At 42.3% G+C, this 22,264-nt stretch overlaps 2 protein-coding genes across 2 annotated transcripts; one reads left to right on the forward strand and one right to left on the reverse strand.

The window, feature by feature from the left end:
• The first annotated feature begins 419 nt into the window (after positions 1–419).
• LOC121393408 (zinc finger CCHC domain-containing protein 3-like) lies at positions 420–2,145 on the forward strand. The gene has a single exon (XM_041561865.1). It carries the CDS (start codon positions 818–820, stop codon positions 1,979–1,981), a length of 1,164 nt encoding a protein of 387 aa, XP_041417799.1. The 5' UTR covers positions 420–817; the 3' UTR covers positions 1,982–2,145.
• Positions 2,146–16,368: 14,223 nt separating this feature from the next.
• selenok.S (selenoprotein K S homeolog) lies at positions 16,369–22,161 on the reverse strand. Its single transcript, NM_001094482.2, has 5 exons — positions 22,101–22,161; positions 20,387–20,477; positions 19,322–19,405; positions 18,452–18,541; positions 16,369–16,934 (listed from the first exon to the last, which is right to left on the reverse strand). The coding sequence occupies exons 1-5, from the start codon at positions 22,117–22,119 to the stop codon at positions 16,931–16,933; spliced, it is 288 nt and encodes a 95-aa protein (NP_001087951.2). The 5' UTR covers positions 22,120–22,161; the 3' UTR covers positions 16,369–16,930.
• Between the last annotated feature and the right edge of the window lie 103 nt (positions 22,162–22,264).

A 22,264-nucleotide genomic window follows, 5' to 3' on the forward strand; every position in this document is an offset into this window, starting at 1 on the left:
TAGAAGGCTGTGGGTCTTCCTATTCTTTGTATGGCAAGGAGGAATCTATAGTAGGCAAAAGGCTATGTTGTTTGACAGGCAGTCTTTAACATGGATTGGAAAGTCCTCTTGTGATTGGTCAACTTTGACCGATATGGAAATGAAGAAGACTTTGCCGTTTTTTCTCTCCCTATGGTATTACGGCATAGCAGCAATGTCAAATTGTCATAGAGTCTAGGCAAAGGGTTATGTTGTTGACAGGCAGTCCTTGACCTGGTTTGGAAAGTCCTCTTGTGATTGGTCAACTTTGACCGTTATGGAAATGAAAAAGACTTTGCTGTTTTTTCTCTCCCTATGGTATTACGGGATAGCGGCAATGTCAAATTGTCATAGAGTCTAGGCAAAGGGCTATGTTGTCGACAGGCAGTCTTTAACATGGATTGGAAAGTCGTCTTGTGATTGGTCAACTTTGACCGATATGGAAATGAAGAAGACTTTGCCGTTTTTTCTCTCCCTATGGTTATACGGCATAGGGAAGTTGAGGCTTACTAGGCACAGGTTAACACATGGCTATGTGCTGGAATGTTAGATTATATCATAAACTGACATTCCTGGATCGCTTCTCGGCCTTTTGGCTAAGATCAAGTGTAGTACCTTCGGGGAACAGCTAGTGTCTTGGCCATTGGGTGCCTGGAGGGTGTGTGTCCTTATAAGGGCACACGATTCCAGGCAACGAGAGGCGATCGTTCACTCCGGTGGAAACCCTAAGCCAAGGGGGAAACCGGGAGTGCAAGAGATTGAACACTTCAGTGAAAACTGGAAGCGTGTCGTTGAGAACATGGACACTGGCGAAGATGTCGTTCCAAGCTTTGCTAAGCTGAAGAATTCGGTTCGTGTCGTGGTGGAAGAGGTGATCGAAGGAGAAAGTAAGCTGCGCTACATCGTTGAAGCCATCCTCTGGGAATTCGGTCATGTCAGGAAGACGGAGATCCTGGCGATTCAAGATTATCCGCGACGAGGAGTATACGATGTGACTTTCAATGGAGAAGGTATCTTTTTGAGCTTCTTAAAGATTCTGGAAGGAAATCGTGAAGATGCTCGGCTACGTGGATACAGGGTGTTTCCTCACATTTCGCAGGAGGAAGTCATCTTGGTGGTGAAGTCGTACTCTCCTTTCGTGAGTATAAAGGAGGTAGAGACTGTGCTTAATCAGTTTTGTGAAAAATTGACTTTTTCAGGCAAAATTCTAAGTGAGGTCGGAATCTGGACATCAAAGGTGAAATTCAAGGCAAAATTCAAGAAAGGCAAGTTACCTCCAGCTAGGTTTAAGTTGGGAGGCATCAATTTAGACTGCCATTTCTCAGGCATGCCGGTTTTTTGTCGAAGATGTCGTGCGTATGGTCATACAGCCGAAAACTGCAAAGATTGTGGAAACTGTGGTGAGTCTACTCATGAGTCGAAAGACTGTGTTCACCCTAAAAAGTGTAATTTATGCTTTCAAGTAGGTCACCTGTATTCAACGTGTCCAAAAAGGAGTAAAACTGTGAGTCAGGAGGAAATCTCATCTGGTGAGTCCGGGGATCTGGAACAGGTGCAAATGCTCCTTGAGGACCCAGGGGTGAGTGGTCTGGAAGCCATTGCTTTACAGGTGGAAAGTCTGGCTGTGAAGAGGCCAGACTCTTCAAAAAAGGAAAAGAAGAAAAGGAAAACTGAAAGTTCACAAGTGGAGGTGAAAGTGCAACCCCCAGTTCCAAAAGTGCAACCCCCAGTTCCAAAAGTGCAACTCCCAGTTCCAAAAGAGAGTGAACAGAAGAGGGTCCAGACAAGAGGTGAGATTTTGTTTAGACAATATAAATGCAAACCTGACTATGCTATTAAAGAATATATTGACAGCTGGACGGAAGAGGAAACAGCTGCATTGCGAGCAGATGTGGATTTTGAAAATACTTCGGAGGAATTTCTGAGATTTCATATCTTGGACTACATCCGAAGATTGAAGTAAAGGAGTAAAATAAAAGTTTTTTTTTTTTTGTTGTTGTTGTATATTTTTATTTAAAAAGAATAAATATTGGTTTCACGTGATGTTGTAAAGTAATTGTGGGTTTTTTTCCTACTTGATACTTTATTACTGATAAAAACCGAAAAACCGGCAATGGCTAATTTGCCATAGAGCCTAGGCAAAGGGATATGGGACTGACAGCTCTTGTCATAGAAGGCTGTGGGTCTTCCTATTCTTTGTATGGCAAGGAGGAATCTATAGTAGGCAAAAGGCTATGTTGTTTGACAGGCAGTCTTTAACATGGATTGGAAAGTCCTCTTGCGATTGGTCAACTTTGACCGATATGGAAATGAAGAAGACTTTGCCGTTTTTTTCTCTCCCTATGGTATTACGGGATAGCGGCAATGTCAAATTGTCATAGAGTCTAGGCAAAGGGTTATGTTCTTGACAGGCATTCCTTGACCTGGATTGGAAAGTCCTCTTGTGATTGGTCATCTTTGACCGTTATGGAAATGAAGAAGACTTTGCCGTTTTTTCTCTCCCTATGGTTATACGGGATAGGGAAGTTGAGGCTTACTAGGCACAGGTCAACACATGGCCATGTGTTGGAATGTTAGATTTTATCATGGGAGTGCTTAGGCAATGGCTAATTTGCCATAGAGCCTAGGCAAAGGGATATGGGACTGACAGCTCTTGTCATAGAAGGCTGTGGGTCTTCCTATTCTTTGTATGGCAAGGAGGAATCTATAGTAGCCAAAAGGCTATGTTGTTTGACAGGCAGTCTTTAACATGGATTGGAAAGTCCTCTTGTGATTGGTCAACTTTGACCGATATGGAAATGAAGAAGACTTTGCTGTTTTTTCTCTCCCTATGGTTATACGGGATAGGGAAGTTGAAGCTCACTAGGCACAGGTCAACACATGGCTATGTGTTGGAATGTTAGATTTTATCATGGGAGTGCTTAGGTAATGGCTAATTTGCCATAGAGCCTAGGCAAAGGGATATGGGAATGACAGATCTTGTCATAGAAGGTTGTGGGTCTTCCTATTCTTTGTATGGCAAGGAGGAATCTATAGTAGCCAAAAGGCTATGTTGTTTGACAGGCAGTCTTTAACATGGATTGGAAAGTCCTCTTGTGATTGGTCAACTTTGACCGTTATGGAAATGAAGAAGACTTTGCCGTTTTTTCTCTCCCTATGGTTATACGGGATAGGGAAGTTGAGGCTTACTAGGCACAGGTCAACACATGGCTATGTGTTGGAATCTTAGATTTTATCATGGGAGTGCTTAGGCAATGGCTAATTTGCCATAGGGCCTAGTCAAAGGGATATGGGACTGACAGCTCGTGTCATAGAAGGCTGTGGGTCTTCCTAGGATGTTGTTTGACAGGCAGTCTTTAACATGGATTGGAAAGTCCTCTTGTGAGTGGTCAACTTTGACCGATATGGAAATGGAGAAGACTTTGCCATTTTTTCTCTCCCTATGGTTTTACGGGATAGCGGCAATGTCAAATTGTCATAGAGTCTAGGCAAAGGGTTATGTTGTTGACAGGCAGTCCTTGACCTGGATTGAAAAGTCCTCTTGTGATTGGTCAACTTTGACCATTATGGAAATGAAGAAGACTTTGCTGTTTTTTCTCTCCCTATGGTATTACAGGATAGCGGCAATGTCAAATTGTCATAGAGTCTAGGCAAAGGGTTATGTTGTTGATAGGCAGTCCTTGACCTGGATTGGAAAGTCCTCTTGTGATTGGTCAACTTTGTCCGTTATGGAAATGAAGAAGACTTTGCTGTTTTTTCTCTCCCTATGGTTATACGGGATAGGGAAGTTGAGGCTTACTAGCCACAGGTCAATACATGTTTATGTGTTGGAATGTTAGATTTTATCATGGGAGTGCTTAGGCAATGGCTAATTTGCCATAGAGCCTAGGCAAAGGGATATGGGACTGACAGCTCTTGTCATAGAAGGCTGTGGGTCTTCCTATTCTTTGTATGGCAAGGAGGAATCTATAGTAGCCAAAAGGCTATGTTGTTTGACAGGCAGCCTTTAACATGGATTGGAAAGTACTCTTGTGATTGTTCAACTTTGACCGATATGGAAATGAAGAAGACTTTGCCGTTTTTTCTCTCCCTATGGTATTACTGGATACCGGCAATGTCAAATTGTAGAGTCTAGGCAAAGGACTATGTTGTTGACAGGCAGTCTTTAACATGGATTGGAAAGTCCTCTTGTGATTGGTCAACTTTGACCGATATGGAAATGAAGAAGACATTGCCGTTTTTTCTCTCCCTATGGTTTTACGGGATAGGGAAGTTGAGGCTTACTAGGCACAGGTCAACACATGGCTATGTGTTGGAATGTTAGATTTTATCATGGGAGTGCTTAGGCAATGGCTAATTTGCCATAGAGCCTAGGCAAAGGGATATGGAACTGACAGCTCTTGTCATAGAAGGCTGTGGGTCTTCCTATTCTTTGTATGGCACGGAGGAATCTATAGTAGCCAAAAGGCTATGTTGTTTGACAGGCAGTCTTTAACATGGATTGGAAAGTCCTCTTGTGATTGGTCAACTTTGACCGTTATGGAAATGAAGAAGACTTTGCCGTTTTTTCTCTCCCTATGGTTATACGGGATAGGGAAGTTGAGGCTTACTAGGCACAGGTCAACACATGGCTATGTGTTGGAATCTTAGATTTTATCATGGGAGTGCTTAGGCAATGGCTAATTTGCCATAGAGCCTAGTCAAAGGGATATGGGACTGACAGCTCGTGTCATAGAAGGCTGTGGGTCTTCCTAGGATGTTGTTTGACAGGCAGTCTTTAACATGGATTGGAAAGTCCTCTTGTGAGTGGTCAACTTTGACCGATATGGAAATGGAGAAGACTTTGCCATTTTTTCTCTCCCTATGGTTTTACGGGATAGCGGCAATGTCAAATTGTCATAGAGTCTAGGCAAAGGGTTATGTTGTTGACAGGCAGTCCTTGACCTGGATTGAAAAGTCCTCTTGTGATTGGTCAACTTTGACCATTATGGAAATGAAGAAGACTTTGCTGTTTTTTCTCTCCCTATGGTATTACGGGATAGCGGCAATGTCAAATTGTCATAGAGTCTAGGCAAAGGGTTATGTTGTTGATAGGCAGTCCTTGACCTGGATTGGAAAGTCCTCTTGTGATTGGTCAACTTTGTCCGTTATGGAAATGAAGAAGACTTTGCTGTTTTTTCTCTCCCTATGCTTATACGGGATAGGGAAGTTGAGGCTTACTAGCCACAGGTCAATACATGTCTATGTGTTGGAATGTTAGATTTTATCATGGGAGTGCTTAGGCAATGGCTAATTTGCCATAGAGCCTAGGCAAAGGGATATGGGACTGACAGCTCTTGTCATAGAAGGCTGTGGGTCTTCCTATTCTTTGTATGGCAAGGAGGAATCTATAGTAGCCAAAAGGCTATGTTGTTTGACAGGCAGCCTTTAACATGGATTGGAAAGTACTCTTGTGATTGTTCAACTTTGACCGATATGGAAATGAAGAAGACTTTGCCGTTTTTTCTCTCCCTATGGTATTACTGGATACCGGCAATGTCAAATTGTAGAGTCTAGGCAAAGGACTATGTTGTTGACAGGCAGTCTTTAACATGGATTGGAAAGTCCTCTTGTGATTGGTCATCTTTGACCGTTATGGAAATGAAGAAGACTTTGCCGTTTTTTCTCTCCCTATGGTTATAAGGGATAGGGAAGTTGAGGCTTACTAGGCACAGGTCAACACATGGTAATGTGTTGGAATGTTAGATTTTCTCATGGGAGTGCTTAGGCAATGGCTAATTTGCCATAGAGCCTAGGCAAAGGGATATGGGACTGACAGCTCTTGTCATAGAAGGCTGTGGGTCTTCCTATTCTTTGTATGGCAAGGAGGAATCTATAGTAGGCAAAAGGCTATGTTGTTTGTCAGGCAGTCTTTAACATGGATTGGAAAGTCCTCTTGTGATTGGTCAACTTTGACCGATATGGAAATGAAGAAGACTTTGCCGTTTTTTCTCTCCCTATGGTTATACGGGATAGGGAAGTTGAGGCTTACTAGGCACAGGTCAACACATGGCCATGTGTTGGAATGTTAGATTTTATCATGGGAGTGCTTAGGCAATGGCTAATTTGCCATAGAGCCTAGGCAAAGGGATATGGGACTGACAGCTCTTGTCATAGAAGGCTGTGGGTCTTCCTATTCTTTGTATGGCAAGGAGGAATCTATAGTAGGCAAAAGGCTATGTTGTTTGTCAGGCAGTCTTTAACATGGATTGGAAAGTACTCTTGTGATTCGTCAACTTTGACCGATATGGAAATGAAGAAGACTTTGCCGTTTTTTCTCTCCCTATGGTTATACGGGATAGGGAAGTTGAGGCTTACTAGGCACAGGTCAATACATGTCTATGTGTTGGAATGTTAGATTTTATCATGGGAGTGCTTAGGCAATGGCTAATTTGCCATAGAGCCTAGGCAAAGGGATATGGGACTGACAGTTCTTGTCATAGAAGGCTGTGGGTCTTCCTATTCTTTGTATGGCAAGGAGGAATCTATAGTAGGCAAAAGGCTATGTTGTTTGACAGGCAGTCTTTAACATGGATTGGAAAGTCCTCTTGTGATTGGTCAACTTTGACCGATATGGAAATGAAGAAGACTTTGCTGTTTTTTCTCTCCCTATGGTTATACGGGATAGGGAAGTTGAAGCTCACTAGGCACAGGTCAACACATGGCTATGTGTTGGAATGTTAGATTCTATCATGGGAGTGCTTAGGTAATGGCTAATTTGCCATAGAGCCTAGGCAAAGGGATATGGGAATGACAGCTCTTGTCATAGAAGGTTGTGGGTCTTCCTATTCTTTGTATGGCAAGGAGGAATCTATAGTAGCCAAAAGGCTATGTTGTTTGACAGGCAGTCTTTAACATGGATTGGAAAGTCCTCTTGTGATTGGTCAACTTTGACCGTTATGGAAATGAAGAAGACTTTGCCGTTTTTTCTCTCCCTATGGTTATACGGGATAGGGAAGTTGAGGCTTACTAGGCACAGGTCAACACATGGCTATGTGTTGGAATCTTAGATTTTATCATGGGAGTGCTTAGGCAATGGCTAATTTGCCATAGAGCCTAGTCAAAGGGATATGGGACTGACAGCTCGTGTCATAGAAGGCTGTGGGTCTTCCTAGGATGTTGTTTGACAGGCAGTCTTTAACATGGATTGGAAAGTCCTCTTGTGAGTGGTCAACTTTGACCGATATGGAAATGGAGAAGACTTTGCCATTTTTTCTCTCCCTATGGTTTTACGGGATAGCGGCAATGTCAAATTGTCATAGAGTCTAGGCAAAGGGTTATGTTGTTGACAGGCAGTCCTTGACCTGGATTGAAAAGTCCTCTTGTGATTGGTCAACTTTGACCATTATGGAAATGAAGAAGACTTTGCTGTTTTTTCTCTCCCTATGGTATTACGGGATAGCGGCAATGTCAAATTGTCATAGAGTCTAGGCAAAGGGTTATGTTGTTGATAGGCAGTCCTTGACCTGGATTGGAAAGTCCTCTTGTGATTGGTCAACTTTGTCCGTTATGGAAATGAAGAAGACTTTGCTGTTTTTTCTCTCCCTATGGTTATACGGGATAGGGAAGTTGAGGCTTACTAGCCACAGGTCAATACATGTCTATGTGTTGGAATGTTAGTTTTTATCATGGGAGTGCTTAGGCAATGGGATATGGGACTGACAGCTCTTGTCATAGAAGGCTGTGGGTCTTCCTATTCTTTGTATGGCAAGGAGGAATCTATAGTAGCCAAAAGGCTATGTTGTTTGACAGGCAGCCTTTAACATGGATTGGAAAGTACTCTTGTGATTGTTCAACTTTGACCGATATGGAAATGAAGAAGACTTTGCCGTTTTTTCTCTCCCTATGGTATTACTGGATACCGGCAATGTCAAATTGTAGAGTCTAGGCAAAGGACTATGTTGTTGACAGGCAGTCTTTAACATGGATTGGAAAGTCCTCTTGTGATTGGTCAACTTTGACCGATATGGAAATGAAGAAGACATTGCCGTTTTTTCTCTCCCTATGGTTTTACGGGATAGGGAAGTTGAGGCTTACTAGGCACAGGTCAACACATGGCTATGTGTTGGAATGTTAGATTTTATCATGGGAGTGCTTAGGCAATGGCTAATTTGCCATAGAGCCTAGGCAAAGGGATATGGAACTGACAGCTCTTGTCATAGAAGGCTGTGGGTCTTCCTATTCTTTGTATGGCACGGAGGAATCTATAGTAGCCAAAAGGCTATGTTGTTTGACAGGCAGTCTTTAACATGGATTGGAAAGTCCTCTTGTGATTGGTCAACTTTGACCGTTATGGAAATGAAGAAGACTTTGCCGTTTTTTCTCTCCCTATGGTTATACGGGATAGGGAAGTTGAGGCTTACTAGGCACAGGTCAACACATGGCTATGTGTTGGAATCTTAGATTTTATCATGGGAGTGCTTAGGCAATGGCTAATTTGCCATAGAGCCTAGTCAAAGGGATATGGGACTGACAGCTCGTGTTATAGAAGGCTGTGGGTCTTCCTAGGATGTTGTTTGACAGGCAGTCTTTAACATGGATTGGAAAGTCCTCTTGTGAGTGGTCAACTTTGACCGATATGGAAATTGAGAAGACTTTGCCATTTTTTCTCTCCCTATGGTTTTACGGGATAGCGGCAATGTCAAATTGTCATAGAGTCTAGGCAAAGGGTTATGTTGTTGACAGGCAGTCCTTGACCTGGATTGAAAAGTCCTCTTGTGATTGGTCAACTTTGACCATTATGGAAAGGAAGAAGACTTTGCTGTTTTTTCTCTCCCTATGGTATTACGGGACAGCGGCAATGTCAAATTGTCATAGAGTCTAGGCAAAGGGCTATGTTGTTGACAGGCGGTCTTTAACATGGATTGGAAAGTCCTCTTGTGATTAGTCAACTTTGACCGATATGGAAATGAAGAAGACTTTGCCGTTTTTTCTCTCCCTGTGGTTATACGGGATAGGGAAGTTGAGGCTTACTAGGCACAGGTCCCCAAATGGCTGTGTGTTGGAATGTTAGATTTTATCATGGGAGTGCTTAGGCAATGGCTAATTTGCCATAGAGCCTAGGCAAAGGGATATGGGACTGACAGCTTTTGTCATAGAAGGCTGTGGGTCTTCCTATTCTTTGTATGGCAAGGAGGAATCTATAGTAGGCAAAAGGCTATGTTGTTTGACAGGCAGTCTTTAACATGGATTGGAAAGTCCTCTTGTGATTGGTCAACTTTGACCGATATGGAAATGAAGAAGACTTTGCCGTTTTTTCTCTCCCTATGGTATTACGGGATAGCGGCAATGTCAAATTGTCATAGAGTCTAGGCAAAGGGTTATGTTGTTGACAGGCAGTCCTTGACCTGGATTGGAAAGTCCTCTTGTGATTGGTCAACTTTGACCGATATGGAAATGAAGAAGACTTTGCCGTTTTTTCTCTCCCTATGGTATTACGGGATAGCGGCAATGTCAAATTGTCATAGAGTCTAGGCAAAGGGCTATGTTGTTGACAGGCAGTCTTTAACATGGATTGGAAAGTCCTCTTGTGATTGGTCAACTTTCACCGATATGGAAATGAAGAGGACTTTGCTGTTTTTTCTCTCCCTATGGTTATACGGGATAGGGAAGTTGAGGCTTACTAGGCACAGGTCAACACATGGCTATGTGTTGGAATGTTAGATTTTATCATGGGAGTGCTTAGGCAATGGCTAATTTGCCATAGAACCTAGGCAAAGTGATATGGGACTGACAGCTCTTGTCATAGAAGGCTGTGGGTCTTCCTATTCTTTGTATGGCAAGGAGGAATCTATAGTAGGCAAAAGGCTATGTTGTTTGACAGGCAGTCTTTAACATGGATTGGAAAGTCAACTTTGACCGATATGGAAATGAAGAAGACTTTGCCGTTTTTTCTCTCCCTATGGTTATACGGGATAGGGAAGTTGAGGCTTACTAGGCACAGGTCAACACATGGCCATGTGTTGGAATGTTAGATTTTTTCATGGGAGTGCTTAGGCAATGGCTAATTTGCCATAGACCCTAGGCAAAGGGATATGGGACTGACAGCTCTTGTCATAGAAGGCTGTGGGTCTTCCTATTCTTTGTATGGCAAGGAGGAATCTATAGTAGGCAAAAGGCTATGTTGTTTGATAGGCAGTCTTTAACATGGATTGGAAAGTCCTCTTGTGATTGGTCAACTTTGACCGATATGGAAATGAAGAAGACTTTGCCGTTTTTTCTCTCCCTATGGTATTACGGGATAGCGGCAATGTCAAATTGTCATAGAGTCTAGGCAAAGGGTTATGTTGTTGACAGGCAGTCCTTGACCTGGATTGGAAAGTCCTCTTGTGATTAGTCAACTTTGACCGATATGGAAATGAAGAAGACTTTGCCGTTTTTTCTCTCCCTATGGTATTACGGGATAGGGAAGTTGAGGCTTACTAGGCACAGGTCAACACATGGTAATGTGTTGGACTGTTAGATTTTATCATGGGAGTGCTTAGGCAATGGCTAATTTGCCATAGAGCCTAGGCAAAGGGATATGGAACTGACAGCTCTTGTCATAGAAGGCTGTGGGTCTTCCTATTCTTTGTATGGCAAGGAGGAATCTATAGTAGGCAAAAGGCTATGTTGTTTGACAGGCAGTCTTTAACATGGATTGGAAAGTCCTCTTGTGATTGGTCAACTTTGACCGATATGGAAATGAAGAAGACTTTGCCGTTTTTTCTCTCCCTATGGTATTACGGGATAGCGGCAATGTCAAATTGTCATAGAGCCTAGGCAAAGGGCTATGTTGTTGACAGGCAGTCTTTAACATGGATTGGAAAGTCCTCTTGTGATTGGTCAACTTTGACCGATATGGAAATGAAGAAGACTTTGCCGTTTTTCCTCTCCCTATGGTTATACGGGATAGGGAAGTTGAGGCTTACTAGGCACAGGTCAACACATGGCCATGTGTTGGAATGTTAGATTTTATCATGGGAGTGCTTAGGCAATGGCTAATTTGCCATAGAGCCTAGGCAAAGGGATATGGGACTGACAGCTCTTGTCATAGAAGGCTGTGGGTCTTCCTATTCTTTGTATGGCAAGGAGGAATCTATAGTAGGCAAAAGGCTATGTTGTTTGACAGGCAGTCTTTAACATGGATTGGAAAGTCCTCTTGTGATTGGTCAACTTTGACCGATATGGAAATGAGGAAGACTTTGCTGTTTTTTCTCTCTCTATGGTTTTACGGGATAGCGGCAATGTCATAGAGTCTAGGCAAAGGGTTATGTTGTTGACAGGCAGTCCTTGACCTGGATTGGAAAGTCCTCTTGTGATTGGTCAACTTTGACTTTTACGGAAATGAAGAAGACTTTGCCGTTTTTTCTCTCCCTATGGTATTACGGGATAGCGGCAATGTCAAATTGTCATAGAGTCTAGGCAAAGTTTTATGTTGTTGACAGGCAGTCCTTGACATGGATTGGAAAGTCCTCTTGTGATTGGTCAACTTTGACCGTTATGGAAATGTAGAAGACTTTGCCGTTTTTTCTCTCCCTATGGTATTATGGGATAGCGGCAATGTCAAATTTTCATAGAGTCTAGGCAAAGGATTATGTTGTTGACAGGCAGTCTTTAACATGGATTGGAAAATCCTCTTGTGATTGGTCAACTTTGACCGATATGGAAATGAAGAAGACTTTGCCGTTTTTTTTCTCTCCTTAAGGTTATACGGGATAGGGAAGTTGAGGCTTACTAGGCACAGGTCAACACATGGCTATGTGTTTGAATGTTAGATTTTATCATGGGAGTGCTTAGGCAATGGCTAATTTGCCATAGATACGAAAAAGCACACCGGCACACAGGATTTGAAGCTGCAGGGCAAGCCCTTGCAATTTTTTAATGCAGTGCAGGTGCAACGTTTTGGGGTCACGCCCCTTTGACAAAGGGGCGTGACCCCGAAACGTTGCACCTGCACTGCATTAAAAAATTGCAAGGGCTTGCCCTGCAGCTTCAAATCCTGTGTGCCGGTGTGCTTTTTCGTATCCACTTGAGAGGTTTGCCGATTCCTTCATCACCGGGCACCAGGTACCACTACATTGGACGTCTGTCGTGGGTGTGCGATTTACTCTACAGCTACCTAATTTGCCATAGAGCCTAGGCAAAGGGATATGGGACTGACAGCTCTTGTCATAGAAGGCTGTGGGTCTTCCTATTCTTTGTATGGCAAGGAGGAATCTATAGTAGGCAAAAGGCTATGTTGTTTGACAGGCAGTCTTTAACATGGATTGGAAAGTCCTCTTGTGATTGGTCAACTTTGACCGATATGGAAATGAAGACTTTGCCGTTTTTTCTCTCCTTATGGTATTACGGGATAGCGGAAATGTCAAATTGTCATAGAGTCTAGGCAAAGGGCTATGTTGTTGACAGGCAGTCTTTAAAGGAAAACTATACCCCCAAAATGAATACTTAAGCAAAAGATAGTTTATATCAAATTGAATGACATATTAAAGAATCTTACCAAACTGGAATATAAATTTACATAAATATTGCCCTTTTACATCTCTTGCCTTGAACCACCATTTCGTGACTGTATCTGTGCTGCCTCAGAGATCACCTGACCAGAAATACTACAACACTAACTGTAACAGGAAGAAGTGTTGAAGCAAAAGACAGAACTCTGTCTGTTCATTGGCTCATGTGACCTTACATGTGGTTTGTATGTGTACACAGTGAATCTTACGATCTCAGGGGGCGGCCCTTATTTTTTAAAATGGCAATTTTCTATTTATGATTACCCAATGGCACATACTACTAAAAAAGTATATTATTATGATAATGGTTCATTTACATGAAGCAGGGTTTTACACATGAGCTGTTTTACTCAGTATCTTTTAATAGAGACCTACATTGTTTGGGGGGTATAGTTTTCCTTTAACATGGATTGGAAAGTTCTCTTGTGATTGGTCAACTTTGACCGATATGGAAATGAAGAAGACTTTGCCGTTTTTTCTCTCCCTATGGGATTACGGGATAGCGGCAATGTCAAATTGTCATAGACTTGGATCTTTATACCTTATGTCTACTAGAAAATCATGTAAACATTAAATAAAGCCAATAGGCTGGTTTTGCTTCCAATAAGGATTAATTATATCTTAGTTGGGATCAAGTACAAGCGACTGTTTTATTATTACACAGAAAAAGGAAATATATTTTGAAGGGCAAGGAAAGTTAAACTCAAGAAGTAGGTAGAAATGTTGTTCATTATGTTTTGTGCTTCTGTACCAGCCCAAGGCAACCACAGCCCTTTAGCAGTAAAGATCTGTGTCTCCAAAGATGCCCCAGTAGCTCCCCATCTTTTTTTCTGCTGATTCACTGCACATGCTCTGTGCTGCTGTCACTTACTGAGCTTAGGGAGCCACTCACAATATACAGTACACATAGAATAGAAATGTCACAATATAAGGCTGATTAGTAATTAATACACATAATTACTACATGGCAGCACAGAAACCAGTGCAATTAGCATCAGAATTGAATAATCAGCAAACCTGTAGCATCAGCTTATATTACAGCCAGGGAAGCTCATTTTCTGCTGGATAATTAGTGACGAGCCCTAAGCTTAGCTTCTCAACAGCCAATCAGAGCCCACTGAGCATGTGAGTGTCACAGACACTTTCCAAGATGGTGACCCCCTGTGACAAGTTTGAAGTCCTGGATCATTGCTGCTATTGACAAGCTCAAACTTTAGCCTCGTGCAATAAGTTCACTATATAAAATAGGACATTTTTAGCCACATTCAATTTTAGGCTTTAGCTCTCCTTTAAAAGGTAAATTATTGGATTAAAACAGTCTATGAGAGATGGTCGTCCCGTAATTCAGAGCTTTCTGGATAACGGCGTGACGGAGAGAGAGAGGAGACGTAGGGGTGTGTGACAGAGGGAAGAAAGATAGAGGGGTGCAGACTAGGGGTTGGCAGAAGACAATTTAGAGGTAGCTCCCTAGCGCCCCCCTATCATTGTGTCCTAGGCAGCTGCCTCTTCTGTGTACCCCTAGTTCGGGCCCTGCATACCTTTATTAGACCTCTCCTCTGTGGGGTAAGTCCAACCTTTGGAATCTGGAACTTTTGGTGCCTGGAATGAAACTGCTGTTTGGTAGGGGCTCTAGGGACCCGAAATATGTACATGAGAGGGACTAAATAATATAAAATAATGAAAACAAAAATAATCAAGTTTCAGAATGAATCTGCTTTGTGGTGTCACTGACCCTGGCAACAATTAATGGGCAGAGGAAGATTTAAAGGAGAAGGAAAGGCTCTATTTACTTGGGCGTGCTAAAAGTCAGGCACCCCCAAGTGATTGTATTTACTTACCTCACACTGCAGACGGGTGCTCCTATCAGCAGAAAACTGCACTGGTCCAGCGAACACCACGGAGCGATCCTGCTTCTTCTCGTGGGTGCACATGCACATTAGAGCGAAAAGCCGAACTTCAACGAAGAAGTCGCTATTTGTTATACTGCGCATGCGTCTGCCCTGGGAAATTTGAAGACAGAAGAAGAGGGAAGACGATCGCTCTGTGGAAGAACCCCCTGAACTGGGGTCGTTTTCTCCTGATAAAAGCACCGGCCCGGGGTGTGTGGTAAGTAAATACAATCACTTTATCCAATTACTTTCTATTTTATATTTGGGACTGTATGTCTTTCATGTTTCCCTTTCTTATGTGCTTGTGAAGCAGCTGTGGGAGGGGGGTCGGCGACCCTGTAACTGATCCATGAGTTGATCCCTGTGTTTGTCCCTGCTGAGCAGAATCCCTGAGTGACATTAAAGGCAACTGTTAGACTTGATACAATAGTTGCGCTTATATTCCCCATAGATCCTACTGAGAAATGGAGCACCAACATTCAACTTTACAATTACATTTTGGAAAACCAGTCAAAAAAATTCTTTAATTCTGGTGAACATAATGAAAAGAACGTAAGTGAAAATAAGTGTTTGGAAGGTGAACATCCCCTTTAATTAAGCAGTGTTTCTAATAAACCACCAATTAGCTCAGTTTCCAGTTCAGTGACAGATGGGGGCACGGTGGTGCTGCTGCGTATGGAAGAGAACAGGTACAATGTGCAACTGTAAATAACTTGGGGATACAAAGGTTCCCGGGGGACAGTAAAGAAGCAGAGCCTGCATTTTAACTATTTAACTATCCTACAAATCACCAACCCCTTGTGTCAATCAAGCTCTGTCTCTCTCTCAGCTGAATCCCAATATACTGGATTCAGTGCATGAAATATAAAATAGATCTGACTCGAGAAACCAACAGTCAAAATGTACAGAATGTGTGGGCTAGAAGAGAACGCAGACTGAAATCAATGGAAAAATATCAATGTCAAAATGTATTGTATTTCATACCCTCCTCCCATTCTTTGTTACAATTCAATTACAGATCAATGAGGATAATGGCACATGGGATAATTCCATGCAGAACATGACGCAGCTCAGAAACAAAGCACCCCCCCAATACATTCCTATGGGAACAGATACTGCCATGGATAAAGACAAGTATAATCATATGACCCGGCAGTGCACCCGTGGGTGCAAACTATTTCATTAGGAATAAAGACTCTATGCAGCAGACACACAAGCCAAAGTGCATCTCCTACTGAAATTTAAACTTGCCATCTTGTTACTGGGATCTGCGCACCATAGCAACCAGATAAGAGTGTAAGAGCCAAACTAGAGCGCTGCAGAACAAAGGGCAGCAAGTTTGTCTCATCTCATACAAAATGACAATAGCTGTGCATAAATAAGTTTCCATTTGTCTGTTACCCTAAGGGAAACCTTCAAGAAAATAAGACAAATCCAAATAAATGATAAAATTTGTTTTTGCCTTTGCAGTTATTATAAGTTTGAGATATTTAGGGGCCTATTTATCATTCTGTGTAAAACACTGGAGGAAACCATCACTGGTGATGTTGCTCATAGCAACTAATCAGATCTTTGCTTTTGTATTCTAACTAGTAGGTGACTGTTGAATGCGAATTGCTGATTGGTTGCTGGGCATCGATAGTTCTTTCTTGCAGCACACCATTTACTTCACATCACTGCAGGGGGCATTCATATCCCAGACCACTTCCAGGTCAATTATATCATCCAGATTGCGTAGGGAAGAAGCACACCAACTTGTTTCTTGCAAATGCCTTTTATCTCATTTTATTGCAGAAATTTGAAGCACAAGCTTTCAGGGACTGACCCCTTCCTCAGTTGAAACCTGGTCCTCGAGAGCTTGTGCTTCAAATTTCTGCAATAAAATTAGATAAAGGCATTTGCCAGAAAAAAGGTGGTTCTTCCCTACACAATCTGGATGGTTGCTATGGGCAACATCACCAGTGATGTTTTTCTCCGATGTCTCACACAGCATGATAAATAAGTCCCTCAATGTTTTACCCGAGAGCTCTCGCTCTTATTTTGTCCTGCTGCAAACACAGTACTCATGCTGCAAGTCTCTGACAGACAGCAGAAGTTAAAAAAAAATTATAGAAAAAGTTATAGGTGTGAATAGTATTTTTATAGCACTGGCAGTTACTCTTTAAAGAGAAGATTGCTTACCTATTGATATTTAATGTGCCTCCATTCAGTTTATACCATTATTCATACAAACCAACAGTTGTGTAAACAAAAGACAACAGGAAAAAGGAAAAAAAACTTCAGAAAAAGGGATTTACAGTTATATAAATAAATGCTGATCAGTCGCTACTGGATCCTGGTCGGGAGCTCCCAGCACAACATCATGTATCCGCATTGCTGCAGAGCATTTCATTGGAAGAGATGAACATTCGTAGCCTGAGCCGCAAACTTACTGGTCTCCGCTGGCTAATGAACGTCGATCTCTAGTTGCCTGTTTGCTGGAACAGGCGTTTACCTATGGAAGAAAGAGGAAAGATATTAACAGCACAGATATCAAGAGGGGCAATATACCCCAATACTCTCCTTGAGCCAAACAGACAGGCTTTGTACTGCAAATGTGCTATACTTTAAAAAAAAATGAAAAACTTCCATATTTCCTTCATTATAACATTTTATGTTCATAATAACTCTTTTTATTTCCACTTCCCCCAAATGCTGCCTGTCTCGAATTTACAGATAAGGAGGAGTTAAATATGCCCCGGTGCAAAGGGTTATTAACTACCTACTCCCCTCACCCATAAGTGATCTAATGAATGAAGTAGGTAAATACTGTACAAGTGTTTTCTGTGTCACTGTTCTGCACATGCAATGCCAGCACAAAAGAGAACACGGACAATGATATTAGGAAGCTGCCCAATTGTCATTCCATCTGCATGTGTAACACGGGTTTCCGGATAACTGATCCCTTGCCGTTATCCAGCAAGCTTTGAATTACGGAAAGGCCGTCTCCCATAGACTCCATTTTAATCAAATAATCCAGATGTTTCAAAATAATTTCCTTTTTCTGTGTAATAATAAATCAGTACTTGATCCCAACTAAGATATAATTAACCCTTATTGGAGGCAAAACCAGCCTATTGGGTTTATTTATTATTTACATGATTTTCTAGTAGACTTAAGGTATGAAGATCCAAATTGCGGAAAGATCTGTTATTCCAAAAAACCCCAGGTCCAGAGCATTCTGGATAACAGGTCCTATACCTGTACATATAACACTACAGGTACAACACGTATGCAGAACTGAAGGTTAGAATAAATGAGTTAAAAGACAACTAACCCCTAAAAAAGAATGTGGCTAAAAATGCCATATTTTCTATAGTGAACTTATTGCACGAGGCTAAAGTTTGAGCTTGTCAATAGCAGCAATGATCCAGGACTTCAAACTTGTCACAGGGGGTCACCATCTTGGAAAGTGTCTGTGACACTCACATGCTCAGTGGGCTCTGATTGGCTGTTGAGAAGCTAAGCTTAGGGCTCGTCACTAATTATCCAGCATAAAATGAGCTTCCCTGGCTGTAATATAAGCTGATGCTACAGGTTTGCTGATTATTCAATTCTGATGCTTATTGCACTGGTTTCTGTGCTGCCATGTAGTAATTATGTGTATTAATTACTAATCAGCCTTATATTGTGACATTTCTATTCTATGTGTACTGTATATTGTGAGTGGCTCCCTAAGCTCAGTAAGTGACAGCAGCACAGAGCATGTGCAGTAGAAAAGAAGATGGGGAGCTACTGGGGCATCTTTGGAGACACAGATCTTTACTGCTAAAGGGCTGTGGTTGCCTTGGGCTGGTACAGAAGCACAAAACATCATGTACAACATTTCTACCTACTTCTTTAGTTAGGCTTTAGTTCTCCCTACTGCATCCAGTGTGTGTGTGTTCTGCATAGTCATGTAGGTGCCAATGACTTGGGAATTTTAATATTATACAAGTTCCAGCCTTGTAGAGTAAATACCAAGGAGCTTACCTTCCTCATCCTCCACCACCTGCCATGGGAGGAGCACTAGGCCCTGAACCATGGTTAATACGGCCCATACGACGTGGATGTCCTGGGGGTCTGCAGAGATAAAAAGCTTGTTATTCTATTCGATGTTGCGTATTACTGATATAGTTAGTAAGTTCTGGGCACACAATAAGCTATACCCTCATACTGTACTGTCTAAGGGAATCAATATGGCACCTCCCTCCTCCCATATGTATAAATACAAATATACAGAGAAGGAATGCTCTGGGCACACACTAAGCTATACCCTCATACTGTACTGTCTAAGGGAATCAATATGGCACCTCCTCCTCCCATATGTATAAATACAATATACAGAGAAGGAATGTTCTGGGCACACAATAAGCTATACCCTCATACTGTACTGTCTAAGGGAATCAATATGGCACCTCCTCCTCCCATATGTATAAATACAAATATACAGAGAAGGAATGTTCTGGGCACACAATAAGCTATACCCTCATACTGTACTGTCTAAGGGAATCAATATGGCACCTCCTCCTCCCATATGTATAAATACAAATATACAGAGAAGGAATGTTCTGGGCACACAATAAGCTATACCCTCATACTGTTCTGTCTAAGGGAATCAATATGGCACCTCCTCCTCCCATATGTATAAATACAAATATACAGAGAAGGAATGTTCTGGGCACACAATAAGCTATACCCTCATACTGTACTGTCTAAGGGAATCAATATGGCACCTCCTCCTCCCATATGTATAAATACAAATATACAGAGAAGGAATGTTCTGAGCACACAATAAGCTGTACCCAGTTTGTTTGTAATACTCAATGGAAATGAATAAAATACAAAGATCTAATAGAATACCCTCTTCCATCATCATATCGGGTGCTGGATGAGGAGTTCTGGCATCCTCTCCTTGTGACATTAGGATGAATGATACTCTGGAAACTGTAAATCAGAAAAAGACGTGGATAAGGAGAAAATACCAATGGTGTGTGTTATTGACTTTAGATAGAACACTATAAAGAGAATACGATTTAAATAAAAAAAATGCCTTAACAGAAAGCAATTTGATTGGTGCAGGTGAGGGAACAAGTTTGACTTTTGTTTACTATTTAACGTAAGGCAGAATTGACAATTAAAGGGGTTGTTCACCTTTCAGTCAACTTTTAGTATGATGTAGAGAGGGGTATTCTGAGACAATTTGCAATTGGTTTTCATTTTATATTATTTGCGGTTTTTGAGTTATTTAGCTTTTATTCAGAAGCTCTCCAGTTTGCAGGTTCAGCTATCTGGTTATACAGCTTAAACACGTTAGGCGCCATGAGGGGATTATTTGACTTTTTATAAGATGTAATAAACTTGTACTTTTTAACTTATAAGCATGCTTCGGAAAATTCTTTAAGCTGTATGGTTATACCTCTGTTTGGTCACTAGAGGACTCCATCATGCTATAACAATGTTTACCAGGCTCTATATCCAAGTTAAATTGAATAGATCAGTTATCTTGTTGCTAGGGTTCAAATTCCCCTAGCAACCATGGACTGATTTGAATAAGAGACTGGAATATGAATACGAGAGGCCTCAATAGAAAGGTGAGTAATAAAAAGTAGCAATAACAATACATTTGTAGCCTTACAGAGTATTTGTTTTTTAGATGGGGTCAGTGACCCACATTTAAGATCTGGAAAGAGTCAAAAGAAGAAGAATGCAAATAATTTAAAAATTATACAAAATAAATAATGATGACCAATTGAAGAACTGCTTAGAATTAGCCATTCTATAACATACTAAAATTTACATTAAAGGTGAATCAGCCCTTTAATGTGAATGTTTCCTTTAACACGGGCGGCACTTCCAATTCTGTGTATTTTTCCTAATGTGAATGGAAAGAAGGCAGAACGTAGTAGGACAGAGGGACATACTTACAACATGACAACGAAGTCTGTGATTCCCCAAAACATGTCTGTTAGGAAGGAGAGTCTCCATGGCGACCGGCTCTGGCCGTCCAGTACTTGTCCTACAAACAAAACCCAAAGGGATCTGATTAAAGTCAATGGACCCACTAGAGGAGATCTTAACTGCGTCCCTTAAGCAGCACTGGTGGGGCCACCTTAAATCTACTAGAAAATCCTTTTAAATAAACCCAATATGCTGGCTTTTTGTGGATGATTTGGATAAAATGGAGTCTTTCCATAATTCTGATGACAGGTTTCTGGATAACAGATCCCATAAGAGTACCACGTGACAAAATAGAGAGAGATAGAGACACAAGCAATAGCAGTACTAAAGGACAAGGGGTGCAGGCCCCTCTATGCCATCAGAAGACACCTTATTCCACCTGGAATTCTGGAAGTACCTTCTACGGGTCCACAGGAGCACCTCAAACTCTGCCTGTTGGGCTGAGCTGGGCACATTTCACCTAATGTTTACCATACAGAAGAGGGCACTCTCATACTGGGCACACCTACACAACAGCAGCCCCATGAGCCACCACCATAAAGCCTGGCTGAACAACCAGACCCAGGGCAAACCATGCGCCCTGAAACAACTCATCAGCACCCTGCCCACCCAAGACTCCCACCAACTGACAAAAGGCCAAATAATACAAAAAATTAACAAATACAAAGAGCAATACCTCTGTGATTGGAGGAACGAAATATCAAATTCCCAGAAACTTTCTATCTACCAATCACTGGGGAGAGAGTACAGACTGGCCCCATATCTGGAAAGGCTACAGAACCCCAAAGACAGACAGATCCTGAGTATGTACAGACTGAGTGGCCACAACTTGGAGATAGAACTGGGACAGACAGACCTACAGACCCACAGAGAACAGACTGTGCCAGAGATGTGACCAGGAGGCCATGGAGGATGAGCCCCAAATACTCAGCACTGAGGGACCCCCACTTCCAGAGATTCTCCAGTCACATCCCAGACTTCACATCCATAAAAGAAGAGAGGAAACTCCACTTCCTACTGGGAGAAAAGACACTGACAGTAACAATAGCTGCACAATATGTAAGAGACTGTCATAGACTGAGAGACCCCACTTTCCCCTATTCCCATAAACTGCCCCCCCTAACCCCACCCATTTCACCCCTCTACCTGCTTTGGCAATGCTTCATGTATTTGCTCCTGCCAATAAAGCTCATCTGATATGATGTGAGTGAGAGCTACAGACAGAGAGAGAGAGAGAGCGAGGGATAGAGCAAGAGAGAGGGGGGATAGAGAGAGGGGGGGGATAGAGAGAGAGGGGGGATAGAGAGAGAGGGGGGATAGAGAGAGAGGGGGGGGATAGAGAGAGAGAGGGGGGATAGAGAGAGAGGGGGGATAGAGAGAGAGAGGGGGGGATAGAGCAAGAGCTAGAGAGAGATAGTTCGATAGAGATGCAGAGAGAGACAGAAAGCTAGATCGACAGACAAAGAGAGAGAGAGAGAGAGAGAGAGAGAGAGTTGAGCAGATGAGAGAGATAGAAAGTGACGAGAGAGACATAAATGAGGGGACGAGTAGTTGAACAACATTTGATGACTCTCTGGCTCCCAACCCCCATTTCTACTGACAGAGTCGCCCCCGTCCCCAGAGACAAGGGATGAGTGAGGGGCCTGGGTTCCTTTATCCGGAGATACAGAATAAGAATTACCGTTAGAGATATACACCATCTCGGCAGCTGTGACACACAAACACCGCACAGCACCTCGCAGTCAGACCGGATATCCGGGTTCCCAGCACAAGCCAGAGCTGGAGCACTCTGATTGGTAGGAAGTGGTACTGCCGGGGGGCGGGACAGTGCTGTTATGGTTACTG

The sequence above is a fragment of the Xenopus laevis genome, chromosome 4S, assembly GCF_017654675.1.
Source record: "Xenopus laevis strain J_2021 chromosome 4S, Xenopus_laevis_v10.1, whole genome shotgun sequence".
NCBI classification, from domain to species: Eukaryota; Metazoa; Chordata; class Amphibia; order Anura; family Pipidae; genus Xenopus; species Xenopus laevis.

Excerpts from the sequence above, each read along its gene's own strand:
- LOC121393408 (XM_041561865.1), top strand. The coding sequence starts at position 818 with ATGGACACTGGCGAAGATGTCGTTCCAAGCTTTGCTAAGCTGAAGAAT.